At 40.8% G+C, this 17,140-nt stretch overlaps 1 protein-coding gene across 5 annotated transcripts; it reads right to left on the reverse strand.

Annotated features, from left to right (window-relative positions):
• Positions 1-1,068: 1,068 nt before the first annotated feature.
• On the reverse strand, positions 1,069-14,283 carry tnnt3a (troponin T type 3a (skeletal, fast)). Of its 5 annotated transcripts, none has more exons than XM_069686798.1 (14): positions 14,223-14,283; positions 12,431-12,471; positions 12,254-12,267; positions 10,974-11,132; positions 9,310-9,327; positions 8,514-8,532; positions 8,323-8,368; positions 8,113-8,229; positions 6,620-6,697; positions 6,221-6,334; positions 6,018-6,130; positions 5,823-5,913; positions 3,192-3,232; positions 1,069-1,443 (listed from the first exon to the last, which is right to left on the reverse strand). In XM_069686798.1, the coding sequence occupies exons 2-14, from the start codon at positions 12,448-12,450 to the stop codon at positions 1,407-1,409; spliced, it is 867 nt and encodes a 288-aa protein (XP_069542899.1). In that variant the 5' UTR covers positions 12,451-12,471; positions 14,223-14,283; the 3' UTR covers positions 1,069-1,406. The 5 variants fall into 5 exon arrangements, with proteins under 5 accessions (XP_069542899.1, XP_069542898.1, XP_069542902.1 ...); XM_069686797.1 differs by lacking the exon at positions 3,192-3,232 and adding an exon at positions 4,761-4,801; XM_069686801.1 differs by lacking the exon at positions 9,310-9,327.
• Positions 14,284-17,140: the final 2,857 nt, after the last annotated feature.

Genomic DNA, 17,140 nt, shown 5'->3' on the forward strand with positions numbered 1-17,140 from the left:
GCAGCTATGTTGGCTGTTCAGCTAGCCTGCTCAACCTTCAAACCTGTGCACTTCGACGTGCTTTCCTTGCTTTTGTAGCGACTCTTTAACAGTATTTGTGCATTTTAAAACAGCAAATATAATATAAGTTCGTATTTAAGCTTACCGTTTGAGTAGCTGACTTTCCATGATCAACCTAGCCACATTAGCCTGCACCTGAGCTGTTTAGCTAGCCTGCTAAACCTTCATTATTAGAAGCTTACCTTGCTTTTCGCTGTGACTCTTCAGCAGAATTTGTACCCTTTTTAAACGACATTTAAGTCCAAAAACGTTTCCCTTATTACGATCATTCATTGATTCAGGAGCATTTGGATAAAATCAAGTAAAATCGATGTTGTGGTAATTATGCTGCATCCTGCTGTCAACATTCTTGCACACAAATGACTTCATTAAAACCAAAAGAGTTTTTATCACAACTGGCAGCCCTTTATTTGCACAGAATCATTTAGCTTAAAATGCTTTTCATGTAAGCTAGTTAGCCTAGCTGGCTTTCCATTATTATTATCTAGCCATATTAGCCTCCACCTAAATATTACCCATTTAGCTAGCCAGCTAAACCTTCAAAGCTGTGTATTGTGACATGCTTTTCTTGCTTTCATGGGGACTCTGAAACGTATTTAATAATGACATTGAAGCCCTAAAATCTGGCTGACTTTCCCTGACAAACCTAGTCATGTTAGCCGGCAGCTACATTAGCTGTTGAGCTAGCCTGCTAAACCTTCAAACTTCTTGAAATGTTGCACTCTTTCTTTGCTTTTGCAGTAACTCATCAACAGTATTTGTACTTTTTTACACTGTTAATAAAAATATAACTTTTCCCTGCACAGAATCATTCCTTGATTAAACTATAAATATAAATATATAGCACTTTTTAGATCATTTGGATTGAATGAAGACATTTATATACTTTATTTAATTGACCAGTGGTTGCACTGCAGAGCCTCCATTTCCCTGTGACTACATAATTCAAAGTTCAATTCAACTCTGCAGTTAGTAAACAGTGTTGAACAAACGACTTTAAAATTACACGTCTAAAAATACGGAACTTTATTGATTTCTGAATAACAACAGATCTACAGACATGGCTTGAAGAGTCACACTTTATTTACAAAAATACTGAGAACCAAACAGTGGAGGGCGAGGAAGCGAGATGGCGAACAGGTTTTAAGTGGTTTTTATTCCTATTGAACAGCAGCTAAAGGCTCCTGGTTGCATGTATCAGGACGTGGGTTGATAACCGCAAAGTAAACCTCAGCGTTACTGGCTTCTTCTGAGCTACAACCTTCGCCACAGTGTTTGTTGTTTCATCAGGCGTGTGTCCGAGGCGATCGCAGTTTGGTTTCTGAGCAGCAGCGGGGCGAGCCAGTCTACTTTCTGCGGCGGGCAGCGGCTCCCTTCTTGCTGCTGTAATACGAAAAACACAAAGATATAGAAACGTCAGAACTCTGAGACACAATTTAAACAATGACTTTAACTCTTCTTGTAAACAGTGTACGAGGGTTTGCTGCCCTGCTAAAAGGCTTATTGCAGTAGTTAGCCAATTAAAAGGTGTTCAAACCCAGCTGTACAAAAAAACTACAGTTTGTACAGTCTGGATCTAACAACATTTAAACTATACATGAAAATGGAGGAGATATTTACCATCATCCTGTGAGTCATCAATTAGCATGTCTGCTAGCACACTTTGTAAAGCAGCCTTAACTATCACTAATTCTACTTCTTGTTAGCAGATTTTTTGGGCCAAATCTCAATAAAATGACTGAAAAAACTTAAATGTTTTTTGTTTTCCATCTTGTTGCATCTAATGTATGTATTTACTCAGATAGCTAGCATAGTTAGCTGGCGTAGTTAGCTGGCGTAGTTAAAGACGGGTCTAATCCTCTTTGTAAAATTATTTAGCAAATCTCTAAAACAACAAACTAAAACAACAATTTAAGCAAATAAGTAACATAAGGATGAAAATAGAATTTATTCAATGGAACAAATTAGCGAGAGATAATTGGTGAAATTACCAATAAAAGCACTTGTGTGGCTTTCCATTTAATTTGTAAGAAATTCATATTTAATAATGTGTTGATCTATTTTACTTATTTCTGTGAGACCACACAATCAAAAGTGTGTAAGAAAAGAGGGAAGATTGAGGATGTCAGGTTTTGTTTTCTGATAAACTGAAAAATAACCTGAGCGAATAAACTGTCGATTACAAAATCATTTCACAAAGTACATTTCTTTAGATCACAAGAAAACATAAACATCAAACTCTATCACACGACAACAGTTTTGTATTTATCACATTTTTTTGAGGGATTTATGGCGACATGCAAGAGGTCATAAATGTTTACAATTACTGCAGCATCAAGTCAGACATCCCAAGCTCATGCAGAACTTACCTGAGCAGACTGAACCGAGTCCAACAGCCATCAAACTAACGTGAATACATTTTCAGTTGTTGTTATGATAGTAAATATGTTTATTTAATATCTATACCGCAGATTAATTCAACAAATTAGACACAAAAATGTGTTTTCATGTGAGTAAAACTGAGGTTTAGAGAAAAACATAAAAGGTTAAAGACAGATTTTAGGAAAAACGGCACCAAACTTTTACCGCTAAGTTTTGTACCTTAGCTAGTTAGCCTAGCTTACTTTCCATTGTCTATCAAGCCATATTAGCGCTGCAATTAAAGCAGCTGTTAGCTAACCTGTTAAACTTTTACATGGTATGACCTTTTCTTTAAATGTTAACTGTTTGGATTTACTTTTGTTCATTTTTATTTGTTAAAATTTCAATTCAATTTCAGATTTTTGTCTCAATATATTGAGACAAAAATCGACGACAGCATTTGAGAAAGTCGTCACCCTGAGAATAAAAAATTATAAGACAAAAATTCGGATTGTAGCTGCTATTTTTTGAAAACACTATAAAAATTCAGAGCTAAGTAGGTTATAGAAACTGCAAACCGTCTCTAATGAATAACATATCCTTGCATATGTCCTACTTTATATGAATTAAAGGTCTTTACCTACACATCACCTGTGTTCTGCCTGTAACTGTCCTGAATGGTTTAAAGTTATGCCTGGCTAAAGGGAAGGGTTCACACAGACGACATTTGTCACAGTGTCAGTGAACGCACCAGTGACTGATCTACTTACTGCTTCTGTAACACATCAATGCGGTTCCTGTACGTGAGCACCTGAAAAACGACACAGCAGCAGCAGCTTTAGCACACACCTGGACACGTTTACCTGTCAGGGGAAGGACCTCCCTCTGCTCTCCTGATCCGGCTGCTTGGGCTGCTGACTGAGGCATTATGGGAAACCAAGACGAGGTCATGCACAATATCAGTGTTTCCTCTGTAAATTTGTTTTGGATATTAAATATGTATATTTTTTAGTTCTATCGTTGCTCGAATTCGGGACATGTGTTGATCTCCCGCCACAGAAGAAACCACAGAAGAAGAAACACTCTGTGGCGTTAAAATGCCTCGTCGTGGTTTCCCAAAAAGAAAAACGCACATTTATGAGAGATTCAGCTTCAGCTCGGCTCTGAAACCTCTACCGGCTCCGACTTACCTGTTGGACCGCTTGCTCACACCTGACCTAAGATCTGTGATGCTAATAGCTAACATCCAGATCAGGACAGAATGTGGAGGAGCTCAGTCAACCCAACACCACCTTCACACTTTCTTTAGATTATTTATCTAATTCACAACTGAAGAGTTTGATTCTAAAAGGACACTTTGAATCAAATACTAGTAAAAAAAAAAATGTTATAAGAGATAAGATGTGCGGCTCTTTGAAGGGATACGAATCTTGTTGCTCTGTTTTGTTCTCTATATTTTATTTTCTCATCTTTTGCTCGATTGTATCCAAAGCTGCGATTTTTGCTTTGGCTCATTTCTTTTTAAAACGTGAAATATCCTACAGCGTTGTCGGGGCTAAGTTGTTAAATCTCTTCAATTTAAGCTTTTTAAACTTTTGTACGGCAGCTCAGAAGTGTCCTTATTAGAACACATAAGCTGTGTTCCATTTCAGGGGCTGCATGCTTTGAATGCTCAATCGAATAGCCATACAAATGTTAAAAATAATAAAAACGTGACGTTAGTCATGATAGCTAGTTAGCCCGCAAGCTACCTGTTGCTGGGAGACGGGAGCTGCATTTGGTGAGGCAAGGGTAAGGGCGGGAACAGCTGGTGACACAAACAGGAAATCCTCCGTAGACCAGACCGTCTCATTTCAGTTCGGCCTCAGCGTCTACACAGGCGAACCACTTTTAGGGAGTTAAAAATATCCTTAAATAAATATACAAAAGTTATCTTATTATTGAAATAATATTAGAGTTTTATTTTTTGGCAGCTCCGACCTTCCATATTTTGTAACTTCAGTAGTGTTCTGAGCTACAGATAGGAAGATGGAGTCAAGAAAACGGACTCTATTTGACTCTAAGGCTGCTGATGAATGGAAACTAAAGTTGTGTTGCTTCTAGAAAAATAGTAAACTCTTAACGTCACAACTGAATTTATATAGAACTAAAACATGTCACTTTTGGAAACAAACTCTTCAGTTCAGTTTTTCTACCTTTTAAAATTTCAGGTGTTCAGGTGGTGTGTGTCGTCTCCTCTGTCGGCCAGCGGGTGGCGCTCTGGTTCTGTGACCTTCCTTCATGCTAACATGCAGCTAGCCTGAAGCTAACGGGCAAACACCCTACTCATCTCTACTTACAATTTACTGAGCTCCTCAACTCTCTTACGCAGGGTTGTCACCTGGAGGGAATCAGAGAGCACATCAGGGTTTCAAATCTGACAGGTACGCTCAGGTGGACGGACAGAAACCAACGACAACACGTAGCAGGTGCAGCTTGAAGGTGTGGAGTTCAAGATTAGCTATCAGTGTCAGGGGAGTTGATATCACATCTTTTAAATAAAACTCTTGTTAAATGTGCAGAAATCAAAGCTGACGTACCGAAGGCAGAGCTGTGGATACATGTATTAAGAGTTGTGAGCATTAAGGGTGCAAAGGTCGAATATAAAAACAACTTTTTATCCTACTTTTAAGAAACTGAAACACTCTATACAACATTTTACATCAAGAAAAAGTAGACAGACATGTCAAATACTAAATGCTGTCTCAATAAAAGCATATTTCAAAATAAAATACACTTTAAAACTTTAAAAATCATTATTAAATCAGAAATTAATCTGATTTAATAATGCAGATATTTAAAAAACATCCATCTGTACCAAAGCTGTGCAATATTATAAAAATGATCAAAAACACTCTTTAATCATTTTTATAAAGACTCAGCGGACATTTTTTATTTTGTTTGACAACATTTCTACGTTAATGTAAGTCAAGAAACTTGATGCTTTAATCATTTCTATTTGTTTCCTAAAAGTGAAACAAAAAACATGTTTTCAAATGATCACACAGATAACAGACAGAACAAACGTTAAAAAATTACAACATAAACTGAATTAAATATCAAATAATTTGAAGGTCCAGCCGTCAGTTAAACCTTAGTTAGAATAAAGTAGTCAGTCATATTTCAGACCGTTTCATCAGAGTTTCTCTAAACTCTGTTTTAAGGTCCCAAAAAATTTCAGTGTTTTATGTTGACAACAAAAATATCCCCGAACCCGACTTCTACATATCATGTGACTCCCCGCAGGATCTCAACCTGGAGATGAGCAAACAGAAAACTTATACTGAACATTATCACAGATGAGTGCAAATAACTGCAGCACATGATGACGTGACAGAGACGAACAGGAAGGAGGGTCTCACCTCGTATTTCTGCTTCTTCAGTCTCTCCATGTGGTCGAACTTCTCAGACTCCAACTGCACCATCCATTCATGCAGCTCATTGATCTTATCCCTGCAGGAGACACGGCAATAACAACGTTTAGACGTTTCCTCAGGATTTTAACCTGAAACCACACAAATATAAACACTGGGAAATGTTCAGGTGAGTAAAAGTACTTCAGCTTGTCCTCGTTCAGATGGTCAATGTTGAGCTGCTTGCGCCTGGCGGCCAGGATCTTCTTCTTCTTCTCTCTCTCAGTCTCTTTCTTTCCTCCTCTCTTCTGGTCAGCCTGTTCGGTGTGAGTGTACACAAACGCAGGTTAACAACAAGTATCCAGCAGCAGTATGTGGTACTAGCATATAGACAGTGGTATACTGACTCTCTGCAGGTGGCTGCTGTAGTTGGAGCCCATGCTGGACAGAGCTGACTTCTTCTTCGCCTCATCGTCAGCCTTCTTCTTGGCGTCACTCTCCTCCCTGATCCGCCTCTCCTCCTGGTTCACACAAAAAGAATCAGAGTGAGACCTCCGTGTCACATCCAACGTCCATGCTCCAGAGCTCAAGGTAACACAGGATGCAGTAACATAAACATTAAGGAGCAGGTAAGTCAGTGTTTTTCAGGTGAGGAGGTCCTCGTGAAGGATGCAAACTCTCCCACCATAAATAAAACCACTAAAGACTTAGAGAGAAGACTTTTGAGGCATTAAATGAAATATCTTACAGATGGTTATATTTTAAAGATCGCTAATAAACTAAAATAAAGACAAAAGACCACGAACCTCACGTCTGGCCTGGCGCTCCTTCTCCTTCTCAGCGCGGACCCTCTGCTGCTCGGCCCTTTCAGCACGACGCTTCTCCTGCAGGTTGGCAAATAAACGAGACGTCACACATTTTATGTTACACAATATAACCCCCAACAGACACAACGTTAGAAGATTGAGACAACCCTTAATTGGAAGCCACTACTAGCATCCAGTGTGAGCTTAGCATAAAGAAAGGAAGCCTGGCTCTGACGGGGGTTAGAAACTGTAGTTCTACAAGCTCCTTCTTTGCCAGGTAACCAGTAGACACTACAGGACGTTGCTGGTCACCAAAAGTCCACGAAATTATCTCCTGTTAAAAGGAGATTTGATTTTTTATATGTAGGTTTTTCTAAAGATAACACGAACAAGATATAACTTGTCAGTAAGTAAATACAGGTGCAAGAAGGTGGATTTTTGCTAATTTTTGACAGAGCTAGGCTAGCAGTTTCCCCCTGTTTCTAGTCTTTGTGCTAAGCTAGGCTAACTGACTGTTGGTGGTGGCTCCATACTCCAGTCTTATTGCACAAGTTTAAACCTGCAGTAACTGTTGGGGGCATTGAAAGGAGGTTGTTAAAGAACTTATTTATGAGTTTGAGTCCACAGCATGAATTTCAAACTAACGTGTTTCAACTGAAAGTCGATTTCGTAACAGTTCCCGGACTTTATTTTCGCATTGCTATTTATATAGAGGCAGACATTCTGCTTGGTGGTGGTAGAGGCTGATCGATAGTTCAAACAAAGACAAGACTTTCATCTCGGCGACCACATTTGTGTCCCCTACAAGACCAGAAGTCAATGTTGGATTGTTTTAACTGACAAAAGTCCCGTAACGTAACGCTTTCCGCTAAGTTCCTTTGTGTACCATCTGTTAACTGAAACTACATTATTTTACTGTACATGATCAATTAGTTTTGGTCCCTTAAACAAACTTCAGACTGATTATTGTTATATTATGTATTTTAGTTGTAAGTATATTTTACGTTTGCAACACTAAATCCTTTTGGAAGTCATGTTACCAGGTATATAAGGTAAGAAAGTCAGCTGTAGTGGCAGTAGAGGGCAAAGGATAAGTAAATTAAAAAAACTCGGGACTTCAATTCTAGAGTCAAGACTTTGTGTCCAATGCGAGAACAAAAGTCAAAGTTGATTTGTTTATCTGACAGAAGTAACAGCATGTAAACCGAAACCACTGAGGACGGTTAAAGAAAAGAACTTGGTTTGAGCTCAGAGAGAAAGAGCTTCCCGGCAGAGGCTCTTGAAGGCTTCTGGAAGCACGTGCATTCGTAATGCAGTTGTGCTGACTAATGTATAAAATCATTTGTGTTGCAGAAATTAATCTACAATTTAACAAGATACGTTTTTTTAAAAAGGGGAAAATTCCAGTCTATGTACAAGATACTATATATATGATATTTTCATGACTATTTAACGAATGTCCGTCGTGTCACTGGCTCCGTCTGATCACTTACAATCCTCTCCTTGAGCGCAATCAGCTCCTCCTCCTCCTTCTTCCTGTGCTCAAAGTGTTGATCGATCAGGGCCTGCAGCTCGATCAGATCCTTGTTCTGACGTTTCTTTTGGATGTCCTGCAGGCCGGAGGGACAACAAGCAAAACTCAGCCAAACAGAAACCCTACACATCATCTGAATTCTTCATGTAGTGACTGCTGGTCCACTCACATCAAAGTCCACTTTCTCACCATCAGGGATTTTTGGAGCGCTGGGCCTGGAGGAGAGAGTGTTAGGGTTTTTAGTCCACTGCCCGTCATCATAGTGATGTTTTTTAAGCTTCTTTTTTTCTTCTCAAATGGCTCAAATCGACATGTCTACAGAAATCAATTCAAGTCGGATTACAAGAGAAGGACACTTACTTGAACTTTGGCTTCTCCTCTGCAGGTTAGGAAATGAAGAGGGGACAAGTACATGTCATGGGGTTAGAAACAAAGCCGATTATTCCATTTCTCTCACGCATCACATGGTTAAAATGCATGGCTTTGGCTCTATGTGACACATTAGATTGAGATTAAAAATGTAGAGTTGTTATAAGTAAGGGTTAGATGAGCAAGTAAATACTGTAAGAAAACTTCACATATTAAAAAAACACAGTTTAGAGTGCAGATGAACTAAATGATTACAGAAAAATTACACAAAAAAAGACTTTTCATTGGTATAAAAAGCCCTTGAACAGTGGATTTATGTGCCGTACCTACGACGTGTGTCATGTTTCTTTTTGGCTTGACCCCAAAATCATTTTACACAAGCAAAGACCAAGTCATCTCCCCGTTTCCTGTCTTTTCTCTGAACCCAGATTCTGGCGGCTCCATGCCATGCAGATGACGAGGGGCATAGCAAGAGAGATACGGTGGGGTCGCTGCGCAGTGTAGCACGTGTTAGCATCTCATATTCTTTCACCCTTTTCTCCTCTAGCATCTTTAACTTTTCTCAAAACTTGTTCAATGAGCATTTACAATTGTTTGGGTTTTTTCCCCAGTTCAAACTCTAAGTGCCAATTGGGCAGCGCTCCTTGATTGTGACAGACAGGTAAAATTTGGACAGACACTTTGTGAACAGCAGGCGTTCGTTCTCCCCAGTACAGACGTCAGACCCGGACACTGTGGTCCTTCCAAAACCAGACAGATTTCAGATTGAATTTTTAAATGAACATACCTTCCTCTTCATAGGCCTCTGCATGCAGCAAGCATCCAAAACAAAAGCAGAACAGACAACAGTGTTAGCAGGCGCGCTAAGAGCAGCTAACAATCAGCTAAACACAGTGAAACTGACATTCAGTTTGATGCAGCTTCTACATGTGTAAATTCTCAAATAATTGCCGGATCTTTAATATTGTTTTGGCAAGCACAGTCAAATAATACGTTCTAAAAAAGATAAACAACGTTAGCTTAACAGCGCTAGAAGTGTTAAAAGGCTAAAATATAGCTTACAAATAAAGGTGTCTTTGAAGGCCAGTCAAATAAAGGTAAATATTTGAGAATTTACCGCTGCCTAGATTAAGTCCAAGATTTTACCTTCAAACAGCTCGACAGAGTATGAACGTTACACCTGCATTCACGTGCCATTGTTGAAGCAAAACATGAAGATGAAGGAAGGATGAAGTTCAATCATCACTGTAGCAAGTTTTACTTATGTTTGGTTAAATAGAATTAATCATAAGTCTTAGTTTTAATGGCACAGTTTCATTTCAACAAGATGGCACGTGAATGTTGCTCCACTTTGAAGGACTTTTCCACCAGCATAAAAGCTGCTAAGCAGTCAATGTCATTCCCTTAAAAGGAGCATCTCAAGATGTAGCATGAATTTAATATGTTTACCTTCATCAGATATCAAAATAAGAAAAAAGCAACCATGTACGCTAAATACAAGAACTTAGAGTACATGTGGAACAGTAGTAAAGTAGTGTTAGACTGAAAAAAGGCCAATGTGTCTATTTTTATAATAAAAAAGTGTTTGCAGTACATAGCTTAGCCCAAACAGACGCTAACATTTAAGCATACAGTTATATAGGCTAGGTTGCTTATTAGCTAGCACTCTGCACATGTTTTGAAGAACTAACAGGTTTCAAAGGTTAAAAAAATTATAAACTATAAAAAAGTTTATTTTCTTCTCTTTCCTCAAATATAATGTAAGTTATGTTAGCTAGGGGGCTATCGTTTTAGCTTCCTGTTACTTACAAAGTATGCTACATTAGCAAGGACGCTACGTTTTGACAGCTGAGATTTCTGAAGTTGTTTATCTTTAAGTCCCAAAACTATTTTTTTAAAAGCCACTTGATGCTAATAGTGGAATACTTCATGTTTCTTACTGTATGCTAGCCTGTTAGCATGACAGGCGTTGCTACCATGTACCGAGACAAAATGTGGGTGTTTTATTTTTTACAGTCTATAAAATTTAAATGCCACATTACAACAAGATTTTGACAAGAATCTTCATAAAAACGAATAATTTAGAATTTCTGATTGAAGTGATTGATTATTTTTAACATGAAGCTAACAAGCTAACCTCGACTTGAGGCGACACTTTGGCTCTTAATATCAGCCTAAAACATGAGCTTCTTACACTAACTGTAAAATGCTTTGGGTAAAATGATGATGACAATGTAAAGTTATGGCGCTCTTTGAGTGCTGCATAAACGGCTTTAATCTTTGACTTTGTGCAGAGGTGAAAGGAAGGTAGCGTTAGCATTAGCAGACATGGTGAACATGTGTGCGGATCAGGATTAGTGAGGTCTGTCTGGCTGGCTGCAGCCGGTGGAGCGCACCTGTTGCCTGAGAAAGGATGATAGAATACCCCCATCCCCCCTCCATGCCACATACCTTCAGACTCAGGCTCAGGCTCAGGCTCTGGTTCTGGTTCTGGCTCTGGTTCTACCACTGGCTCTGGTTCTGGCTCTGGCTCTGGTTCTGGTTCTGGCTCTGGCTCAGGGGCCGCCTCAGGGGCCACCTCTACTTCCTCTACTACCTCCTCTTCTACAGCTACACAACATGCAGCGAGTCACCAGGGGAGAGGAAGGGCGGTGAGAGGGTTAATGGAAGCAGGAGAAAGGGAACAGGGAAAGGGGTGGAGGTGGTCGGGGGGAGCTCATGAGAGGGGGAAATGTAAGATATGAGGAGGTTCACTGTGGGGCAGTTTGGGGGAACTGCCACCAGATGGCGCTAAAGCAGGTGAGACAGCAAGCAGTTACAAGAGGGAAAAGGTCAGTCATTGATGGTAAGTCATTGATGGATGAAATGTGATTCTTCAGGATACCTGCACTTCAACTCACTGCAAAGAGAAATATTCTAATCTAGTCTAATCGTAATCTGCTTTCAACCTGTGTCTTTATGTATCTCAGATAACGTTAGTGTTGACCAGCATGCAACAAAAAAGGTACATGTGGAAGTAAGAGCACACGTTTTCAAAAATGACCGACAAATTAGTATCAGTGACACGAGACCATCCGGAGTCTGCGGGCTGTGTCTTACCATCGTATTCTTCACGTCCATCCGAGAAAGAAAGGAGCAGAAGAACATAATCAAAAGATCCCGTTTGTACCCATTTTTACAGAAGATAAATGCAAAATGTGGGTACACTGGGGATCCATGCTCAGCATACACAACACAGTCCTCCTGGGCTGATCAGAGCTCACAGGCGGGGGCACGAAGGAGGCGTTTAATTTTACAAATTCATCTGAGAGGTGATCAGCTTAGGAGGACTGTACAGTTGCGGATGGACATGCAGAGCTGCAGGACTTGTTGCCAACAGGTCAGTGCAGGGCTTGTGCAGTTTATATTTCATATTTTGAATTCACACAGCATATACCACACTGGCCTGCTGCCAGCATTGGTGCCTGCAACCATGCTACAGCGGGAGGACAATAAATGTGCTTTAATGAGAGAGAGAGCATTATTGCATAACTTGAATCTGGAGGAGTCAAGCCAAACCTGCAAACGTACAAATCTGTCCAGTGCAAATAACTCTCTAAAGAGGATGGAAAATCAGTTAGGCAGGAGTCAGAAGTAATACTAGGACTTAGCATGGAGCTCCGGACTGTACCTGGACCTAATGTTGGGGGATTTGATTTGTTTGTAAGCGGGAGGAAAATGGTGCTACTTACCCTCGACCTGATCACTGCAAGACAGAAAGAGAAAGAGAAATTTAGCAGCTAATCATCAAATCTGACAACATTAAGGTGCACCTTATGTTTTCCTGAGCTAGCTTAGAAAACAGTGGTTGCAATCTCTCTGACAAACACTCATTAAAAAACTTGTGATTAAAATGTTTCTGGACTTACACTTCCTCAGTGTCAGACATGGTGACAGTGGACTTTGCAACCTGAAAGGAAAAGAGAAGAGAGGAGGAATTTTAGAGTCAGTCTGCAAGGAGCGACTCGAGCGTCCTGCTGTATTTATAGCTCAGGATTAAGTTGCAAATGTCTTAAATATCTGCAGCCGACCCCACCCTGACCAAACCCCACCTGCTCCCTGCCTACACATATTTTAAGTCTGCTTAAAAAAAACACCAAATATTCCTTTATGCAGATTAATTTCACGGGTTTGTTTCATCGCGTTTGAAATATTTTAACAGGGATCTTTTAAAATGTGTCACAGCCAATTATCTTAGGTTTAAATTTAGATTTGGGACTGAAACTGGAGCCTCGGTCCTGAATCTGCGTCTCTGATGATAAATGAGAAGGGAGCCAAACATAGATTTATGCCAAAGTCTGTTTTCGACTGCTGAGAGAGGAGATGCAGGGGTCGCGCCAAAGGTCAACCTCCCCCATCACTCTGCATTCATGCGAAGGCGTTAAAGACATTTTATCTTTAGAAACAGCAGCTTCTAGCAAATTCCATCACATCTCAAATCTTCTTAAACACACCATCTTGTTTTAGAAATCCAGACTGGATGCAGAATCTAATCAGAATAAATTAATAATTTAATCTGTAAGTGATTAGACGTGGGATTAGTTGCACATTAGCCTCATTAGCTTGAGGCCACTATGAAGGCGTCCCGACATCACAACTATTTCCATCGGACAGCTGCAGCGCTCCTCGGATCCGGTTTCAGTGGAACCGAAGATTGGGTTCCACCGGCCATAATTCCACCTTCATCTCCTTATCTGGACGCCTCGCTCTTTCACATGGCTCCTTCAATCATCCTCCCTGAGGCTCCCTGCTGACTGAGGCCACTTTGCTCAAGAATTAAAATAAACCCTGTGAAGGTTAAAGGTCTCATGCTCGGCTTCCTCCTGTTTGCTCTTTGCGTCTTGTAAATTCCAACCTCTAATTTATTTCACACCGTCACATCATGGTGACAGTCAGAAAAACACCTTAAATTAAGATGATTCCTTTACATCCAGTCTGAAAGGCTCTTGGCTCCTGTTCAGGATGTTAAAGCTTTAATGTAAACACATGCCACGCCTGTTTACAGCTTCGCTAATCAACATCAAACTAAGTCTGTGAGGACAGAAAACTAGCATCAAAGCTACACAACGTCCCTGATTAAAATAACTAAATAACATCACAGTTCTTGCAGCTGTTCTCTCGTTGCTACACCGAGTATCGTCTTCTGTCTCCCGAAGCGGAAAGCTGCTTCAAAGTTTTTAAGCCATCTGTAAATCCCTCAGGTATGGACCTCCGCTTGGACTCTGGACTCGGACCAATCCGGCACAAAAACAACAACAAAGTCCTTTAAGATAACAGCTGACGTCCTGCAAGAACTCCAGAACTTCTACACCTCTGAGAGCTTCATCTCATAAGCTGCAGGTTTGACATGCTGACAAACTCCACACACACATTTCCCGGCTTATTCTAAAGACATAACAAGACTTTAAAAGCAGCTTTTCACACACACAGCTTCAATCAAACACAAACTAGATCTCAAAAAGCAGCAGGCTTCAGAAGGAGGCCTCTGACATCTGAACAGTTCTCCTCTCACCCCTGACCTCAGCAGCAGCTTCTACTAGTCGTGGCAGTGATTTTAACACATGTGGACTCAGGTGTCCTCACTTTGGGTGATGTTTGTGGACATTGCACTTGAGCTTCCTCTCTCACACTCACACTCTCACTCTCTCCCCTCATTCTTACCTCAGAAAAGCTGACAGAAGTGAGCTCCCTGCTGGCCAAGACAGGCTGTAAGGTTCTGCAAACTTACCGCGCTGATTATGTCCTTCTGTTATAGTGACACATGATCCGCTCGGCCTCCCCATTGGCCGAGGAGTCGGGCTGGAGGCGAGGCCGGACCCGAGCTGGGGCAGGGTCCGCCGCTCCGGTCCCCCACCCTCCCACCGCTGGCACTCAATAAGGAGATGGAAGGGTCGAGGGCTAAGGTGGGAGGCTCAAGTTTGGAGAAGGGGGCAGCCAAGACGCCCCCAGGTTGCTATTCTGGGGCGGCTGCATTAGGCAAGCAAATTTCATGTGAGAGTGAGAAGAGAGCTGGACGTCAGGGCGGAGAGGCAGGTGGTGGTCCTGAACCTCTCACAGAAGACTCATAATGTTCAGCATGGTCACAGGAGGACAAGAGCACCAGTAATGTGTCGACACAAGCTGTAAATCTACATGTTGATCCATCTCTTGTTTTCTTTGACACTCATGTTTGCAGAGAAGAATCAACCAGGAGGGGAGAAGCAGGACCCCGAAAATAAACCGCAGACAGTCTTTCTCCATGTAGGCCCAAAAAACATGCGAAAACAACATCAGAAAAACAAACAAGAAACCACAAGAAGAGTTTAAAATCTACGTCTGTTCTTCTATTAAAAGTATTGAAAGTAAAACCAACAGAAAGAGAAGAAATTAAACTTTTATTATTTGCGCAAAAGTGAACTTTTGTTCTGTATTCTTAAAAATGTTAACTTATATGTGTCTTTCAGTTCTGTCATATAAATGTTAAGGTTAATAAAAGTTTGTACTTTTGAGAAGGTCAAACGTTTGCGTCTTAAACATGAAGATTTGCTGCTTTTCTTCGTCATTTCTGAAAGTAAATAAAACGTCTTTTGATGAATGCTCTGACGAAATAAGACATTTGAAGACGACTCTTTGGACTGTCGGACTTTGTGATGAGCGTGTTTCTTCTTTCTAATCGACAGATTAATCGATCATGAAAATAACTGTCAGCTGCAGCTTTTGTCCTCTCTGAAGCTCTTTTTACATTGTGCCAAATCACAACACAAGTTTCCTCATGACTCTGTACAAACAAAGCAAGTCTAAACAGTTCACAGAGACCCAACATCCTTAACCAGACTCACGGTGCTCAGACATCTGCTGCTGCAGGAATTATCGCTAATTATCTGACGGACTGAGTGATTGTAAGCTTAAACCATCTCAGGGATCCTGAAGGAGAGTCATATTTCCTCCAGGGGGAGCTACAACGACAGAAGAAAGAGCAGGCGCTCTCAGCCAGCCACATGTGGCAGTGTTGAATGTTTTCAGAGTCCAAGGAGGTCCTGTTTGAGTCTGTTGTTGAAAACAAACCACATAAACAGTTATAGACTGCATCGACAAATGACATTTATTCCGCCACACTGTGTAAGGAATTCTACCCTCTCCATCAAGGCTCCTTCCACCTCCTCAAATACCACCAAGACTGGAATTACAACCCCTAGAACTGCCCCTCAAATTTAAGACACCAGGGACTCCATCAAGAGCTGCATGAAGCCCACTAGGAACCCAAACAACTCTTGAAACCTCCAGAAATACTTGAAACCAATGACTGTATATATAGATGGACGACACGCCTCCATCTGCTCCCATTGTACGAAATTGATGCCAAAATAGCCCCTGTGATAGGCGCTGCCATCTTGTGATGGTGACCTCATATGGAGCCAGAGACTGCACAGTAGAGATCAGCGAGTGAAGCGGCCATAGCCACTTCCGCTAACCCAAACACACACTTAACTTACCAACAAAAACAGCAAGGATCCCGCACGCCGACGTGTTTAACAGCAGAACAGCTTCTCTGTGTTGGTCTGAGGTTAAAGTTCACAGGTATGGAAACTTCAATGACTGTAGTGATTGTTTTAGTTACGTTTCTACTCGTGGATCGTCCTCCGCTCTGCTCACTGGAACTGATCGGCTGCAGGAGCCGAAATTTTCAACAGAGCTGTCAATCATCATTTTGACAGCATCAAATAACTAATTAAAAATAAACTTGTCAGAAAAATGAACACTTGGACATAAATCAGCATGATAAGAACTAACTATAATGACAGAAACCATGTTTGAGAAAAATGTATTTGACGTGTATTTTGATTTTATAGTTTGACTCATGTCCCATCTGTTAACATGGAGGAGGCGGGCTTTATGAGCTATACTGCAGCCAGTCAGCAGGGGGCGATAGAGAGGGTTTGGCTTCACTTTTAGGGAGCTGTCATGTCGTCCATCTTTTTATGCAGTAAATGCTTGAAACCCAAACCACAAAAACAGTTAAAGACTGCATCGACAACCAACATTTATTCAGCCACACTGCAACAAATTCCCAACAAAGAATACTATCATCTCTTCAACGCCCTCAAGTGAGCATCTATGGTTTTTAACCCCTTGAACTGCACATCAAATCTGCTTGAGGACACCTGGAACTTAGCGAAGAGCTCCTGAAAGCTGAAAATACCTGTGAAACCCCATCCTAGCAGAGAGGATATTGTCAGTAGCCTCAATAATGCAAATTGGGAACTCCCAACAATTTCTGTAGTCCCATGAAGGAACACTGTAGGAGTCCAGGAGCATAAAACAGTGTATTACATAGGCAACTCCAAAACGGTTGAACCAGTTCCACCTCTCTTTTAGAAACTGCATTTGTTTGATTATTTTATCTCAACATCAAATCTGTACTTTCGTCTTCAAAGAGATACAGTGGGGCAAAAAAGTATTTAGTCAGCCACCAATTGTGCAAGTTCTCCCACTTAAAAAGATGAGAGAGGCCTGTAATTTTCATCATAGGTATACCTCAACTATGAGAGACAGAATGAGAAAAAAAAATCCAGAAAATTTTTAAAGAATTTATTTGCAAA

Source organism: Semicossyphus pulcher, unplaced genomic scaffold (genome assembly GCF_022749685.1).
Source record: "Semicossyphus pulcher isolate SPU_LCO1_2020_fin unplaced genomic scaffold, fSemPul1.0.p SCAF_8, whole genome shotgun sequence".
In the NCBI taxonomy this organism is placed as follows: domain Eukaryota; kingdom Metazoa; phylum Chordata; class Actinopteri; order Labriformes; family Labridae; genus Semicossyphus; species Semicossyphus pulcher.